This window comes from Grus americana, chromosome 8, assembly GCF_028858705.1.
Source record: "Grus americana isolate bGruAme1 chromosome 8, bGruAme1.mat, whole genome shotgun sequence".
Classification (NCBI taxonomy): Eukaryota; Metazoa; Chordata; class Aves; order Gruiformes; family Gruidae; genus Grus; species Grus americana.
This window is the reverse complement of record NC_072859.1, coordinates 31,678,217-31,695,462: the sequence shown is the minus strand read 5'-3', so window position 1 is coordinate 31,695,462 and position 17,246 is coordinate 31,678,217. Positions and strand designations below refer to the sequence as shown.

At 37.9% G+C, this 17,246-nt stretch overlaps 1 protein-coding gene across 5 annotated transcripts in view; it reads left to right on the top strand.

Annotated features, from left to right (window-relative positions):
• Positions 1-7,330, top strand: part of OMA1 (OMA1 zinc metallopeptidase) — a 29,884-nt gene extending 22,554 nt beyond the window's left edge. For all 5 annotated transcript variants that reach the window (XM_054834538.1, XM_054834537.1, XM_054834541.1 and 2 more), the window contains exon 9: positions 7,021-7,330. In XM_054834538.1, coding sequence (XP_054690513.1) covers positions 7,021-7,239 — 219 coding nt within the window. In that variant the 3' untranslated portion in view covers positions 7,240-7,330. The remainder of the gene's footprint in view (positions 1-7,020) is intronic.
• The last annotated feature ends 9,916 nt before the right edge of the window (positions 7,331-17,246 follow it).

Here is a 17,246-nt window from a genome sequence, read left to right as displayed (position 1 = left end):
ATTCCTGGTATAGATGTGATGGTGTCACAGGTCTCATCCCTTCTTTTCTGTTTTTTGTCGTTTTGGAAGCCAATTTTTAAGTCGAATCCCTAAACTGTCTTGACTTCTCTTGCTTTGGTAGCTAGCCCTAGGCTGTCAAACAGACAATGCTCCATCCTATTCTGTCTCTCTCACTGACGTGGGATTGAATACACCTCGAATAACTATGCTTCAGAAGAATGTCAGATCCTCAGCAGAAGATTTCTTAATAGTTCTAGTTATGATAGGTCTCTGTAGATTTTACAGCCGGCTTTTTTCTTCACATCTCTGTTCCGTCACATTAGGGAGCAAATTTTACCCCACTCCAAGGAACTTGAGCTAATTCACTCAATTGCCCATCAATCTGCATTCTTTTCTTTGTTCTTTCTTTCAGATTTCCTCTCAGAGGAGTGCCAAGTGGATAGCTATTTGGGGATTCTCTTAATTTGATGTGTTACTCTCTGGCAGCTTAAGGACAGAGAACTGTTCCAAGTTCAGTAATCTTAGTTGTTTACTATTTCTTTAAATAGAAGGGGTTTTAACCACAGAAAAATAACATGGATTGGTTTTTGCCTTGGTTTTTCTTTTTAAAATATAGTGTTAAAGCACTTCACAACAGCACTATTTTTTTCAGCAAGCTAAACTGTGTTTGGGAATTCCTATTCTTATAACCAAGTAATTTCTTCTTCCTCCTTTTTTTTTTTTAAACTCTTAGTCACTTTAAGTCTTTCTCAGTTCCAAACTGTAAAGGCAGTTGAAGATTTACTGTCAGAGGGAGCACTAAAATGTTGAGGTGTTTGCTGATTTCAAAGGAGAAAAACGATTTTCATTAATCCTTTCATGAGAATGAATGCAGTAAATATTCTAAATAATGGCCTAAACCAAAATCAACATTAAGAGTAGGAGGCTGGAAACTGGCTAGACTGAATATGTTAAATTAATATACACAAATTCTGTACTCTGCAAAAACAGGTTGTGAGACTATTTTGATGGATTTTCTAACACATTAGGGCAGCTGAATGGAAAATGATACTTGTTTTGGAGCCTCAATTTTAGTTAGATTGAACATAAAGGGTTCAGGATCCTTTATTTTCATACAGTTATTGACTGGCTTATAAAGTAGTAATGAAATAAATGACTTATGTTCTACCCCAGGACTGAGCAAATAAGTTAAATAACTGAGCAACTGTGTAGAGCTGGCAGTCATGTTATTTCTGTCTTATCTCTTGTAGTTTAGCAGGTGAAGCAACCCTTGTCTTTTTACAGCTGCTCTCACTTCCAAGAGCAGTGGAGGCTAGGAAATTTTCTTCCAAAAGATAATTGAGGAGGAGATGTTTTAATTTCCTTTTACCTTAAGCATTCTTTGGAGTAGGATGAAAAAGCAGGGGCCGAAGGCTTCCTGTTTTTAACAGAAGTTCACTAGATAAGTGAGATTGATACTACAAAAGTGGAATAAAAATGGAAGAAAGTATGTAGAGGTGTTGTTGGAGGCTTCTTGTCTGAAGCATTGACTCCCCTTCATCTGAGAGCTGCAGCCTTGAAGCTGGATCTCAGGCATTTAATGGGAATCCTAGGGCTTTGCTGTAGTTCAATATCAGCGCCTTTTTATTTAATTGTTCACATACTTAAAGCCTTTTAGAACAGTATGTTAACCATGTATTAATGGGCATTAGATATTCAGAGCCCAGGGGGAGAAACCAGATTTCAAAAAGGGCCTTTTTATCTCTCTACTATCTCTCTGTGAAGAAACTGTACTTCTTAAGACTCAGTATCAGATCCATTGTGAGCATTGTTGTGTTTCATATGCTGATGGTTTTGAAGCTGAAATGATTTTGAGAACAATACAATATCCATTATTAGACCAGCTGCTGTAGCTGAGGGAAACAGGGACAAGTTTTTGGACTTCTCAGGCCACACAGATGTTTCTCGACAGACTTCTAAGCAAGTTCACAATAAGATGCGATCATACAAAGCGAGAATTTTTCTTCAGGTAATGAAATGGCACGTCTCAATGAGGTGACTTAACAGTCTCAGGAAATGTAAATTAAAGCAGGAATATCACAGGGATTCTCTTTTCACATAATTAAAAGACAGGGAGCAAATAAAATGAGGTTTAAAGATCTTGCATCTGGTTTTCTGAACAAGTTGGAAGCTACAACCAAGCTGAGGAATTAGTAAATAAGAGAGGTATAAGCAGTTACAAAATGTTGCTGTCCTGGAAAGGAAATAACAGACATTAAAAAGATTTACCATGTTTTTAAAGAATTTCCTGCTCACATTTGGATTGTAAACTAGGCAAACAGAATATACTGTTAAATAGGAAACTGAAATCTCCTAGAATTCCTACATGGAAGGTGGTGAGATGCTCAACGAAGGCCTGTGCATTTTATTTTCAGAAAAAGAAATCCTGAAATAATTTTGTAATACCGGGAAAGATGCTTACCATTGTTCTGGAGAGACAAATTATGGAAGTGTAGTGCCAGAGAGAAGCTATAGGATCTTCTAGTTCATCTCTGAACGTTTTATTTTAATGTTCTCTGACTTGTTACAGTTTGTCTACCTTTTTTGTAGTATGCTGTTCAAATAGAGTACTATACATCAGCTGAAGCCTCAGCTATACTGAATAAAGCAGAAGGTTATCTACTGAGCCTTGCCTGATACAAAAAATCATCTTGACATGACATTTGCTTTTTTGGCATCATGTTGTTGGCTCATATTCCATTTTTGATTCACTGTAACTCCCGTTTCCCACTCCTTCTTGTGGAAATGCCATGTTGAGATCATTTAGAGAGTAATGCTAAGTTCAGATATGTCACCTCTGCTGCTTCTCTTTTGTTTGCTAGGTCAATTAACTTGTCAAAAAAAAGTTAATTAATTTACTGTGGCAGGACCTGTTCTTGTCAAATTGACATTTGCTGTTTATTATTTTTATTAAAGTTTGGGTAATTATTGCTTATTCCTCAGTCTGTTGCCTTTTGAATATTGAAGATACATTTATTTTGCTTCCTTTTCAAAAATGGGTCAGTATATTTCCCCTTTGCTTATGTTGTAAAAGTTACTTCAGATAGTTCTCGTACTAGAATCTACTAATTAAGCCCTATCAATGTGAAAATTTAAAGAAAAATAAGAATAAAAAATGCAGATCTATGTTTCTATCCTCCCTATAAAGTTGTTAAATATTTTGTCACAATTTTTCTTTTCTGTGCCAACAGAAGCAGTGAAAGATTTGAAGTATTAGCATTATATATAAAGTTGCTTTTCTTCTCTGTCAAATAACAAATCTATGCATTCTTTTAATCATCTTTTTAATACTACTTCATTTGTAGAACCTGTTGTCTTCCCTATGTCTACTAATTGTAATAATTTTGCAACTCAGCATTTCTTATTTTTTTTACAATTCCTTTTTTTATTTTTTCCCCTACATGCTTCTGCTATTTCTTAGTTTTTGTCAGAATTGCAAGGTCAGAGCATAAGTCAGCCCTGCCGAGGTAATCACAGTTAATACACAAGATATTATAACCCTTGGCCTGGTTTGCAGACAAGAGAGTGATGTGACTTTTACACTGAGAGACCTGACAGCCTGAGAGGTAGGATGCACTCCAAAAGACTGTAAGGGGTTGAGATGTAGCAGTTAGCCTGGTATCTGTGACAGTGGTGAAGGATTACTACTGAGAGCTAAAAATTAGTTGTTTCTGTGTTTGTCTCTGCTGGTAGGCTTTGTAGGAAAGCAATAGGATGAGGCAGACCTCCCTAATTCTTATACCTTCCTCCCTCCCAGAAGGTGACTGCAATTGTATTGATAAGAAAAACAGCTTCACCTTTGTTACTTAGAAGCAATAGTTTTGATATTTTATCTGAGATCTCCTGAACCAGTAAGCATGCAGGTGGTCTTTATATTGAACAGCAGTACTTCTCTCTTGAGGTTAACCTGAAAAGAACAACATTAAAGTACTCTTAGTTACCAGGTGAATCTACGTACTCACTCTAGGTAGTTAACCTTGTCTCAGTTCTGTCCGTTGTCTTTATTGAGAACACTCTTCACTATAAACAAGGAAACATGTTCTTATTATAATATCAATATGCATGTACTTCATTAAGAATGCTTTCACTTGTCCTCTTACCCAAACTGTCAAAAACCAATTTACTTGAGCAATATTAAATTACGGGGTTTGAAGTTGCTAGTGATTTTGAAAGTACAGTATGGCTGACCATGTTGGGCTGTTTTATCTTTCAGGAAAAATTATATTGTAAGCTCTTCAGCCCGTTACTGGCATCTTAATGATGTTACAGAGCTACTGGCACAAAACAAAATAGCAGCAGTCAACTGAGCCAGGGAAAGAACACTTTCTAACCAGGGTTGAGTGTGGCATGGCAGTCACAAACATACATACAAAGGCTGCTTTCACGAGAGTGTGAAGTCATAGCTGTCCTTCAGTGAGATGACATGTCAGCGTAGCTTTCCATTGTCATAACTGTAGTCTCTTTAATGGCATGTTAGTGGTGGTGTTGAATAGGTGCCTTCTACCTCCTGGGACAGCTTTACATCTAGCAAGAACACAAAGACATCCAGAGGGTAAAAATGTTAACTCTGAAGTACTGTTTTTTACCTTTGCTGTCGTGAGTTTAGTATTTTAGATAAGTGAAACCACGAAAATAGGCCAGGCGCTATATAGCAAATAAAACCAGAGATTTAAAATAGCAAAATTAGTTTAAAAGAGGATTACGTTGCCCTTTCCAGGATACAGCCTAAATCTTTATATTTCTGTTTGCCTTGAATAATGCTGCTTGACATAAATGCAGTCTTGCAGCAGCTTATGTTCTGGAAGGGAACAAGAGAAAACTCTTGGTTTGTCATAAATGTCAGTTTAGAAATTAATTGATCACTGAAGCAAAAGAGTGTTCAGCAGTACAGTTACATTTGGTGACTACATGGACGATCATGCCGTAGAAAAACAAATACTGAAAGCTCTATTCGTACTTTTTAGAAGTTACATGAGTAATATTTGCATGCCTAATCCAGAGATGTGTATCCAGAAATTTGAATGTTACATTTCAGCAAGAAACAGCTGGGAAAACTCTTGCAGCATTCCTGGAATGCGTCTTTTTTCCAAAACCGGTTGTTAAATTTAAATTCTATTTGTTTCTAGCCATTTACAGCATACACTTCATCAGTTCACTGTAGTGAAGTTAGGGAGAAATATGTTTTGGTACCTCCTAATATAAAGAAATTAGTCAAGAAGCTCTGCTCCTCTTTTTTGAAGTCTGCTGTAGTAAGATGTTCCCAGTGTCTCCTGTGGAAGAATACAAAATTGTTTCAAAATGATGGGCAAATACTTATGCATAAGTGTACTGGAATATTTGATTTGATACTTCAGCCAAATATAGTGTATATAAAGCAGATTAAAATTTCTGATCTGTTTTTTAAGTGCAGTGGTAGGACTGCTATGAAAACGGTGTTACTTTCTTCTTCCTCTTTAATCCATCTAGAACAAATGAATCAATCTATGCTTTCTTCTAACAGTCCCTAGTAATGGTCAGGAGGCACCTGGCTACAACTCAGGACAGGTCTGGCCATTACTTTTCAGGAATTCACAATTATAAAGAGAAGTGGCATAAAATATACATTTGAACTTGTTTTCCCATGAGAAGATAAAATAAAGCTGGATGTTAATCTGCCCATAGTTTTGCACTCTTAATTGAGACTAAGATACAGATAATACTGCATAAAAGTGACCATTGATTAGTGCTGAATATCAGGGAAGTTTTTGACTTGGTGTTTTCTTGGTGTTGCATCTTGCAAATCTTGAAAAATTAGTTCTCAGCAGAGGTGCAGAACCCTCTAAAATTCTAGATATATTTTGCTTTATGATGCATAGGAACTTGCTTTTCTTGATTAGTTTAAATGGGTCTTGTAGGAGAATCCATGGATATTAGTAGATCTGTATACAACTGCTTGCAAAGTACTGCATTGTACTTTGTTGTGTGGTATCCATTGTTAGCTCTAAAATGAGCTGCCTGTTTTTATGAACTAATTAAAGTATATTCAGCTTCATTACAATGAACACCAATTCAAGCATCCTGTAAAACAGCTGACTTTATACTGTTTCATATCAATGTATGCACAGTGCTTTTGAGACATGAGATTCATCCATTGTCATACCTTTCTCAGAGTGCCCACAAGGCAGAATGATCTGGGAGAGGAGTGTGCCTGCGGTAATGGATTTTGATTCTCTTGGAAGTTCTTTGGCTCCTTTGTGCCTCTACTTTCTAATCTGTAGAATGGAAGCAATGGCATTTACTCAGTGAGCAGGAGTAATTTAAAGTTTGGTCTCTTAGTGGTAGTCTTTTTATTCAGATAAATTTTTACCTTCTAGAGCTACTCTTTTCTCAGAACACTTGCAAGCTGTGTATTCAGATGCTTCTTGGAGATGAGATCACTTGTGTAAATGGACCTTAACTATAACTGATCAACCACCTGGATCTCTGTGCTGAATGGTTAAATGTCCATTATGTTGTTGGAGATTTTCCCCTCCTTTTATGAGTCAGACATCTGTATATAGCTACTTCAATAATAGAACATATCTGGTGAAGTAAATTATTATTCACAGCCCTTTTTTTCTTGATGCAGTCATTTTAATTTACATGTGAATGTGAATTAAAAGGTAAAAGGTACTGATATGAACAGTTCTCACATAAAATAGTTGGAGAACTTCCTATTTATTTATGCTGTACCTTTTAGATCATCCATTCTTTGAGAGAATGTCTGTGAGAAAATTATTTTTAATCTTCATTTTTTCTATTGTTTTATCACATCACTACATTTCTTCTGAGGAATTCTCGGTTTCTGTTGAAAAGTTGTTCAGTAACAACTCAGACTCAGTATCATACTCACTAAGATTTGTGTGCAAATGCAGACCTTAATGGAAAGCCGAATCGCTGACTGAAGCCTCTGTTGTTTTTCTTATTTAAATGAGCTTGATTTGTTTTCCTATGTATTCACAGGCTCTTAAAATAAGAGAGCGCTGCAATTGCCCATCTCTTTCTGGACCAGATCCTCGCCTCATTTTCAGACTTAACATGCAACATCTCCTGGAATCATCTAAAGATGAAGAAACCCCAAATTCTACAAAGCGAGCTCTCTCAAAACCAAACCTGGATTTTCCTCACACTCAGAAAGTGGAAGATATGCCAGTAACTTTTGCAGTTAAACCTACAAACTAATGATAGTGATTGTCACTTTTTATGAAACTTGTGATCCCTGAAGGTCTAATACAAATTTGTCTTTGAACCATAAAGAAGATGCAGCCACTCATATTCTATGAATCTTTTATGTGATCTCTCACTCAAAGCAATAAGGAACCATGCCCACACAAGAAGAACAGCGTGTTGGAGCAGAAAGTTTCTTACTCATCAAAAGTTACTAAAATAAATCATTTCTCAGGGGAAGGATAATCTCATACAATCCAGTCACATAGTGTAATTTTCAGCTTTATCAGGCTCACCTTGATCAGAGGACAGATGAGCCAGAAGCGTCCCTAAAGCAGAGAAAAAAAAGTACAATTTTCATCACTTAAGTTGTCTGGTTTGTCTTGCTGTAATTTGGGTAGATCTGTTCAGCTTCATTTGAGAAATAATGAGAAGAGCTTACTGCCTGTTTCACATATAGTATGTTTAAAAATATTAAGCTGAGATGTGGTAATAGCCTATGGGCTAGATACACCCCCACTTAATTAGGTGGATTTACTGCTGGGATTTTTCTTCTTTCTAAGGCATTTTAGAATATGGATTGATTCAACATTTCTCTTCAAAGCAACCTGAAAGGGTTGCACAAAGTTCAGTTTAAAAAAGGAGTTAAATAATTTTCAAGGAAGTCTTTCTTCTGAAAAAAAAACCCCACTGTGTAAGAACCACGGTTTGTAGCGCTAGAATGCTTTGCAGGGATGGCTATTGTCTTTTAATGATCAGGGTGCCTCATCAGAGAGCAGTTTTACTGCGATGACATTTGATTTGGATATATCCGTTTGGATAGAAGTGATTGCTGATGTGGAAATATATTATGTAGTATACAAATACAACAAGATTCCTTGACTGCACAGCTTTTGCAGCTGTACCTTATCCTAAAAGGTGACTTCTGTTCAGGAAGCTGGCATCTAATGCTGACCATCCCTCCCTCCCCCAAATCCCTCCGAAGCCACCCATTTTATACCATGAAGACCAGTATGCACAATATAGGTAAAGCTCTGCCTTTTGTGTTGGACTACCCAGCATAGCTAACATGTTAATCTTTATTTGCAACTGTTTGAGTTATCCTTGCTCTGCAGTTGATGAAGGTATTGAAGTGGCGATCTTGCAGGAAGACATCGAAAGAGGCAGCAGTGAATGAAAATGAAAAAGGGAAATCCCGTTCCTTTATCTGTGAAGATGTACTTGCTATTAGGTTTTTTGTTACTCACTTGTATTAAAACAAAAATCTATTTCCTGTATGTTAGGGTTTTACCTGAAGGGGACATTCAAAATATTTTACAGTGTATTGTATTTTGAAACATTCTTTTTTATATATGGAGAGGGGCAGACTTTATTGTATTTCTTCAATTAAAGCCGAATGCAAGCTTTTAAAAAGGAAAAAATAACTTATTCAGTGCTGTCAGTGAATATAGTCAGGAAAAAAGATTGTGAAACAAGTAATTCCTTTACTGATTTCAGTCGACGGACTGGAGTCCTTTGAGAAACACCAGCAACTACCTAACTTATTTCTCTTCAGAGGTAAGTTGATGCATCTGTAATGTTGATGATTCTAGTTCTGATTATATAGGTCTAGATTGGCTGCTTATTGTTTACAAGCTGTTCTTAAATCTCTGCTCAATACTCCTGGCAAGAGGCAGAAGGTCCAGCCTGATCATTATTCATCCATCCATTTTTATTCTTAGTGACAGGAGTTTTTGTAACAGACGTTCAGTGATGTGTTGAAGCATTTGGACATTGTCACCTGAAGGTAAACAGAAAAATACACCATTTAGATTTCCCTGTGGACCTTATAGTTTATACTGCAACACCAAGACCCCAACGCTGCTGCCTCTCTCTCGCTCCAGTGTCAAAGCTTGTTTTCTTATCCAGGGCTCCTGGTTGACATGCAACTTGATGCTTGTGTCTGTCAGGACTAAGGAGAATATAGAAGAATTTTTATAGCATTCAAAATGAAGTATGAAACTACACAAGTTTCATATTTCTACTCTCTGTTTTAAGTGGCTTAAGTATTGCAGTGGAATGCTGGAGATTCAATTCTTAAGTTCACCAAGGGAGTTTGTTTTTTTAATTTGTATGTAAATGGTCTTGTAACCATGATCATGGTAGTGTGAGAGAAAAGGTTTCAGGGAAGAGGTCATAGCTTATGTGAGACCGACAAAGGGCTTACGTACTTTTTCCAACTATACTGGTCTAATAAAACATATCTCTCTCCTTACAAACCTTACCTATGCATATACACACATATGTATGTATCTATCTATATATAAGTATACACACAAACACAAGATTTAGGCCTCTACGCTAAAACAGTATAGTTTTAAAGTCCAAAATGGGATGTTGAGAATTTCAGGTTTTATTTTACATCTTGAATTATCTCTAATATTTTTCTCAAGTGCTTTGGGAGGGGTTTCTTCTTTCTGCTTCTCTTGACTGTCCCACACAGAAAATGCCTTGTGCTTATCTGCCTTTTGGAAGGCACTTTTTCCTTAAATTGTTACTGAATACTATACATTACATCTGGCTATATTGTTAAAGTATTTTTCTTCCTTGAACAGAAAAAATACAAAAATGTTGCTTTCCAAAGATTTGGCAAGCCATAGGAAAAATTGCACTTTTTAAATTAAAGAACATAAAAATTTTAAGTTGTGTGTGTATATATATGACAATATTATATATAATATTTCAATATATAAAAACCTAATATATTATTAATAATAATGTCAAAATATATCCCTTAGGAAAATACTGTGGTTGCAAGCTTTTCATTGCAGAAACTTTCACTGTAGAAACTTTTTATTGCAGTTGTGTAACTTAGTATATCACAGGAAAAATAGATCTAGAAGTGTCGTTGAAGGAATTCAGCACTTGAAAGATGCATGTCATACAAGAGAGAGAATAGTGACTAAAGTGAAAAAAGGGAAGATAGATGACTAAAAATGCAACTACATTTCCACCAGTACTGCATGCTGTACTTCACAGCTTCCTGTTGAAAGACTAAATATATCGTACAAATTTCACTAAATCTTTTAATGCATTTACTGTAGTGGGAGTATTGAGAGATTTGATGTGCATTCAAGGAGTCCTGTAATAAAAATGGCTCCTTATAACTTTTGGGTTGCCATGTTTACTCTTTTTTCTTTTTTTTTTTTTTTTTAAAAAACTTGAAATAAGTAAGTGCCAGGAAAGCAAAGCAAACAGCTGTTAGAATGCTCTTTGTTCTTGAATTCTGTTTGTAGTCATTAAAAGAGAACAATCCTGCAAGCTTGATGCTTTTTTCATATATTATGTAGGCTGCCACAGCTTTTTTTTTTTTTCCCCCAGTGTGGTGTTTGTATATCAATACCCCTGGTTGAAAAACTATTTCCAATGTAACAGTCTGTTGTAAGCCATTTTACTGCCATCAAAATTCTCTCTGCTGAAAATCCTTGTCATTTTTCCAGATCTTGGGAGCTTTTGAAGGGGGAGCAGGATGATCACAAAGTGTGATTGGTAGTAGAGGCAGCAGGATAAGACTTTCCTGTCAGCAGTACGCTGCGGCTTCTTTAGGTTCCTAATTCATATTGCGGAGTATGGTTTAGTCACCCGCAGTAAGGACCGATATTAATAACTAGCATTTCTAGATCACTTGAACCACCTCATAAATACTAGTTAGGTTTTTCCATAATACCTGCGCAGGTGAACTTTCTAACAGTTTTATTGGAGATACTGAAGCTCAGCTAAGGTAGTGATTTTAGCAAAGCTTTGCAGAAGATCAGTGAAAAAATCTGGGGCTAGAACTTTGGTGTTCTGAATCGTTCCTTAGCTTAGTATGGCACACTGCATAATGTCTGTGTGTCTGAAACCAGAGTCCTGGTAGCAAATTGAAGTGATAGGCCATGGGTGATTGTTACATTTATTCAGTTTGCCACCTTTTGATGTGTATCTGCAGAGGTTGGATGTACCTCTTTATGTGTACTTGGCTAAGATACAGTTACTTGTTCTTGGTGTAGTTATTTCTTAACTATTTTCTCTTGTGCATAAACTGGTTATTGTTTGTTTACTGACCATCATCACTAAGGAGCTGATGCCTAAATCTGTTGGTGTTTTTTTAATCTCAAAAAAAGTTTAATCTCAAATTTGTGGCTCACCACGAAGTCAGGGTTTGTTGTGTATTTACTGTCACATTAGCTGTAAGAAGTTGGCTACAATTCTTCCTTTCCTGTGCCCCCGCCCCATCTTTTTCTTGTGGTGCAGGTGTCTGCTAGAAGCAGCAAGGGCTGCTGAGAGAGGAATCAGGGTAAGCAGGATGGACTCTTAAATAAGCCAAATAAAAGATGGAGTGGAATGTTCTGCCTGTGATAACTTTATTGCTGGGGTTGGCGATTGTTGGCAGATCTGTAAAGAGAACTGACTGAGTGTCTCTGGTGTCCCTCATTGCTGCCTACACATATTGCAGGCATCCAGTAAACGTGCTGTTTGATCTCGGGGAGCCTAAGGCTACATGCCAAATGCAGGCCTAGCATAATGTTCCTGGCTACCTTGTTCTGGCTATGCTGGTTAAAGGCTGCTGTTCTTAGTACGAGCCAGGGGCTCTTACCCTGATTTATGAATGGATGCAGAGAATTGTTATATCTCCAGCACATAAATTCATTATAACTATTAAACTAAGCTGAAATTGAACCTGTTGACCTGGAAGTGAATGGCTCCATAACATTTCATTAATCCTTGGAGATGTTTTAATTCCTGCTAATTTGATATTTCAGATACGATCTTCTCTACAGATATAATGGCTTAATTAGTATACATTACATGATGTCTCTTCACACTACAGCATGTACAGTATTTATCCACTAGAAAAGTAATTCAGTAGAGCTCAATTATAATACATTGACTAGAGCATAAAAGTTGAAAAGGATATGTGCAGCAGTCATTATATTTTAAGCATAAACATTTTTCAAGCAGTCTTCTATTTGTTGATATCTATCACCTTCTAAAAATGATGTTCCTAAACCTTTTGTTACAGCTTACTAAAATGTTTCAATTTAAAATGGGATTCTGACAATACTGGATTAATTAGGAAATCATAACCAATATTTAGTGGGACAACAGTTGATAGAAAGCTGATGTGTAACTTAGTCACCTGTCGAATATCCTTAATACAGTCTTTTATTTTGTTGGAGACCAGTATAACAGGTGTGAAAATACAAATTTGAAGAATAACTTTCTATTTGATATGGTTGTCTTCTGTATCTTAATTTGATAAAAACACTGCTGGCTGACAGCACTTTTGGTGATAGATAACAAAATATGTGCTAAACAAATTTGTTTTGTAGCATTCAGCTTGCAGATCTTCTAGCTGAAGACACCAGCTCCGTGTAACAGTTCAGGACAGTAGTTTTTTTTTTCTTGTTCATGAGTGGTGTCGTGGTCAAGGCCCTCCAGTTTCTCTCAGGTTCTTTCCATACCTTTTCTGCACAATCCAATGTAGAAAATTCATCAAGTGCCACAGAAGTAGGGTGAGCAAACCAACATTTCAACATCAAGTCAATGTGAAAAAAAGGTGTAAGGTGATCCATGCAAAAGCAACAGAAGCTACTGAAAGTGCTAAATGGGCTGGAAACTTGATAAACCTTATAAGAAACTCTATAAAGTTCTCATGCAAGTTTCATTGCAGGTTCTTCGTAGTCTCAAATACCACTTTTGACCTTTCCAAATGGCTGTTGAGATTAACCCAAAGGGCCACAAAAGGTTCAAGAAGCTGCTGGAAAAGTGGTATTTTTTAACTCCCTTGCTGCCTAATTTCTAGAATTGCATAGAGGATTGGGCATTTGACCCAACTGTCAAATGGAGTATTTCCCCCAAACTTTTAAAGGATGTTTTTTCATGTAGGCTTTGAAGTTGGTTTTCTTCTGTCAGATCAGTGTGTACAGAATAGTATCCAAATTTAGATGACTCCTGCTCCAACCCCAGTGCTCCTCATTCTACTACTCTGCAATCTAAAACTTGAGTTAATTAAACTTATTTCTTTTTCCCTTCTTGCAACATTGATCTATATTGTATAGTTGGACTCTAGAGAATCAGAGCTCCTTGTTCCTGCCTGGGATATGTTGTCGTTAGATTTATTCTATACGTGTATGGAATAAATAATGAAGGAGTAAATGGTGAAGGAATAACGTAGCAAAGTTGCAGCAGTGTGATTTGTTAGCCACGAGATGGCAGTTGGGCTGCCTGAGCTGCTCGTGAAACTGATGCATTGCAACACCTTCATTTTTAGTCTGGCTTTAGTAAATTATCAAGGTGATTTTCTCTTTCAGTGTTAACTGCAATGACTCTTCCCTAGAGTAAACTTGAAACATCATCCTTGTGAGCCAGTGCATCTCATGTGGTTCTGTTGAAGGCTTTCAGTTCTTCTTTGTCTGGATAGCAGGTAACTTTACAGAAAGCTGCTCTCTCTCAAACCTTACTTTCCTTTAGCAGAAATGATCAGAAAGGAGTGACTGACAGTGAAAAATTGTACATGCAAAAATTAAGTATGCATCACTGGATTCACACTTGTAGGAGCCAGTTTTGAGCCCCTATTGCAAATCTGGTCTGTCTTCCTTCTACTGTAGGGTTACAAATGAAGACAGAACATTATATTTTGGTGCTAATGATTAAAGCAGGATCTGTGCTATAAAGAGATGAGATGTGCTTCCACCTGTGTTTCTGATGTCCTGGGGCTTGGTTTTTTTTCTTCTCCACAACGTGTCAGAGAGCAGCAAGAGTGAGGCTGCTCCATGAGGGAAAGTGAGCTGGGAGCTGAGGGTTACCGCAGTACCAGCTAGTCATCTCACAAGCAGGGTGAGCAGCATGAGGTCGGTGATAGAATTGTGTCCCATTGACAGTCCAGTGATCATCAGACAAATTATGGTGACAGGTCTGGTCCAAGATCAAAGCGGGACGCCCAGCCAGCCTGTCAGGATCAGCAGGGACAGGGCTGTGTATCAGGCTTAGCTGCAGCAAAGCTCATCGAGGCCTGGGGGCTGAGCTGAAATGGATCCCTGGGTGGTGGGTACCTGTGCAGAGGTCCCTGCTGAGGCTGGTCAGGGCAATTAAGGCTGCTGGCACATTTGGGCCCTGACACAACCATCCCGGGATAAGAGAGCCTGTTTGACTGTATAATGTAAGAATGGACTAATGGTGAAGTTCCCAGCTAAGGAACGGAGGCTCCAGATTTCAATTTCCTGTGCCATCTTGCAAGGGTCACATGGATTTTTAGGGTGTAAGTTTCTCTTCTGTAAAGCAGAAATGTGAGAGAATAAATTCAAGGATGGCAAGGATGCATCATGATGGATATGTATCTGAGGTGAGAAAATGAAAATACAGGCTGTTTTTATTTTCTTCTCTAGAATTCTGTTTTTAGAGTATGAGGGATAATGGAGAGGGGAAGAGATAGAAGTTCCTTAACATCAGCCAGCCCTACTTGTTCAGGAGGGGGTAAAATGAGAGGACTCTGGTTTTATTTTGTGGTTTCAGTGCTTGGTGTTCTCCCTCCCCATTCCATATGAACTAAAAGAGTGAAGGGGAGGAATTGAGCTTGGTATTTGGAGGAGCTGAACATGTTTCAGCTGGATTTCAGAGACTGCCATGTGTATGAAGTACATCTTCAAATTCTGAGCCTGGTGAAGGTTTCTGTCTTCTTTAAACACTTTAACAAAACAGCAAGTGATTCTCAAAGCAATCAGAACTAGTGCTGTGTTTGGCGAGGTTTTTCCCCACTTCACTATATCCTCAGCTGTATCACCCTCCCATTACTTTGATAATACAGATGAGGTTATACTGGTCTGTTTCACCATTTTTTTCAGCCAACAGGCTAGAAGGAAACAAAACCCTTGAGAATCAACAGTGTCCAATTTTCACTGTCAACAATGAGGCCTCTATTCTGTTCACATTGAAATCCCTGGCAAAAGTCCCAGTAGTTAGATCTGTATTTCTCCCTCCTTAAAACAATATTCTTCCTTTTGTGCTTTATCCTCTGCTTGTCAGAATCAGCTGATTATGAGCTCCTGCACAGATGACATTTTATCTTCAGTAAGCAGGAAGGAGGCATGAATTAGGTCTTAGAAAAAATGTTCAATAATTAGCCACAGAGGAAGGAAAACATCCCAAAAAAGTACACAGAAGGAATTGACTTACTTCGTTTGACTGGGCTGGAAAGTTCAGCTGTAATGACAGTGGTTAAATTAATTATGATGATTTGGTGACCAGGAGGCTAGCTTGTCCCCAAATGATGTGTATTATTTTTTAAACAAGGTGAAGTAACTACACACTGCTGCTGTGTATCAGAATCTAGGTATCAGGTATTCCTCAAGACTTGTATAACGCACACTTATTCAGGGCGTGATATGTGATAGCGCAATTTAATCACACGCTAACCCTTAAGCCAGAGTTCGGATAAGTCTGTGGAAGGCTTTAGTGCTTTCTATAAAGCCTTCATTATTGTGAATGACTGTGATGGACACAGTTTTGGACAATATGGTGGGTCGTGACATCTGGCATTAAAAGGGCAAATTCTTATATTTTAGCTGAAGCTAGGGGAAGTGTGTCCTGGGGCTGTGCAAGGGTACTACCCTGTCTTTAGTAGTGACTGCTATCATGAACGCTGCTGATCCTGCATCATCTCCTACTGCCGCACATCTGTTACGACTCCATCCTGCCCTGGCTGCAGCTTTAATGACTGGAGGTGTTTGTGGGCATAGTTAACGAAACATACATATTACTCATGTCCCTGTATGGTATTAGAGAACTTGTCACGGCTGTCTCAGAGTGTACTATTTAAGTGTGCCCCAGCTTCAATTCCTCATGGCTGTTTGGTCTCTCTTGTCATTCTGGCAAACTATTTTTAATACCAACTTACTCTTGACATGCTGACCTCTGTTTATCTTTGTTGTCAGTATTGCAAGAGAGAGGATCCACTGAAATGACTTTTCTGTGTGGCTATGGAAGCCTTTGAGACCTATGGACTTCTTGATTTTTCTCTGTGAGCAGGTCCCAGTCTATCAGGCTATCCCTGAAGAAATCTCCATCTCTTAACTTTGGACTTTCAGTTTCATCGTTTTAATGTTTCATAGTGCCAGTGGGACATATATGTCAAGAGGCATCACAACTTGGAGGTTGTTTTGTAATGGCTATCATGAGCTGATACATCTAGGACTTTAAGAAGGAGGACCTTGAATTTGATGGGGATAACAAGGGCAGCTAATAAAATGAGCCCAGCATTAGCAAAGAGGAGCGTTCAGAAAGAAGGTTCTCATGCACTGATACCTGATACACTGATCAGTTTCCCAAGCAATAGCAGATTTGGGGGTCTGAAAACTTTTATTGCCATTGATTTGGAGTGAGGCTGTAATTCATTCCCAGCCTCTGCCAGCATAGCTGTCAGGTGTGGGTGTGAAGGGATATAGTTGCCGATGGTCAGAAGGGTCACACCGAGATGCCATAATAAAAGCATACATATTTTTATAGGGAAAAAACCCCAAACACCCACAAACATTTATACCTGTTTTGCTTCGTTTTAGTACACTAATAAAAAAATGCATTTTTTCCATGTATAACTTTGCCTGCGTAGAAACATTTTGCTATAATGGTTTACAAGTTTCCCTATGTCAGTAAAATGTTCCTTACAGTCATTTTGACTTGATGCCATTTTTGTGGACTATGTACACACTTCTGCCTCCTGGAGCAATAGTAACAAAGCACATGTATGCAAGCCTCTCCTGCAGGAGCCATAAGCACAGCTCTTCCTCTGTAACACTAGCCAGAGCTGCTTTGTGGCCTCTGTCTTCCTCTAAGGCTTCTTCCATCTAACCTTGTTTTTTCTTATTCCCTACTTTTCTACTTTAAACTTGATTGCTTGTGAAAAATGTAAGGATAAATCCAGATAGCTGCTCTAGGTACTACTCTTCTGCCTCTGTTTTAAAATAACAAGAAAAGCTTTGACAGTTCAGAGCCTAGGCGAGATGAAG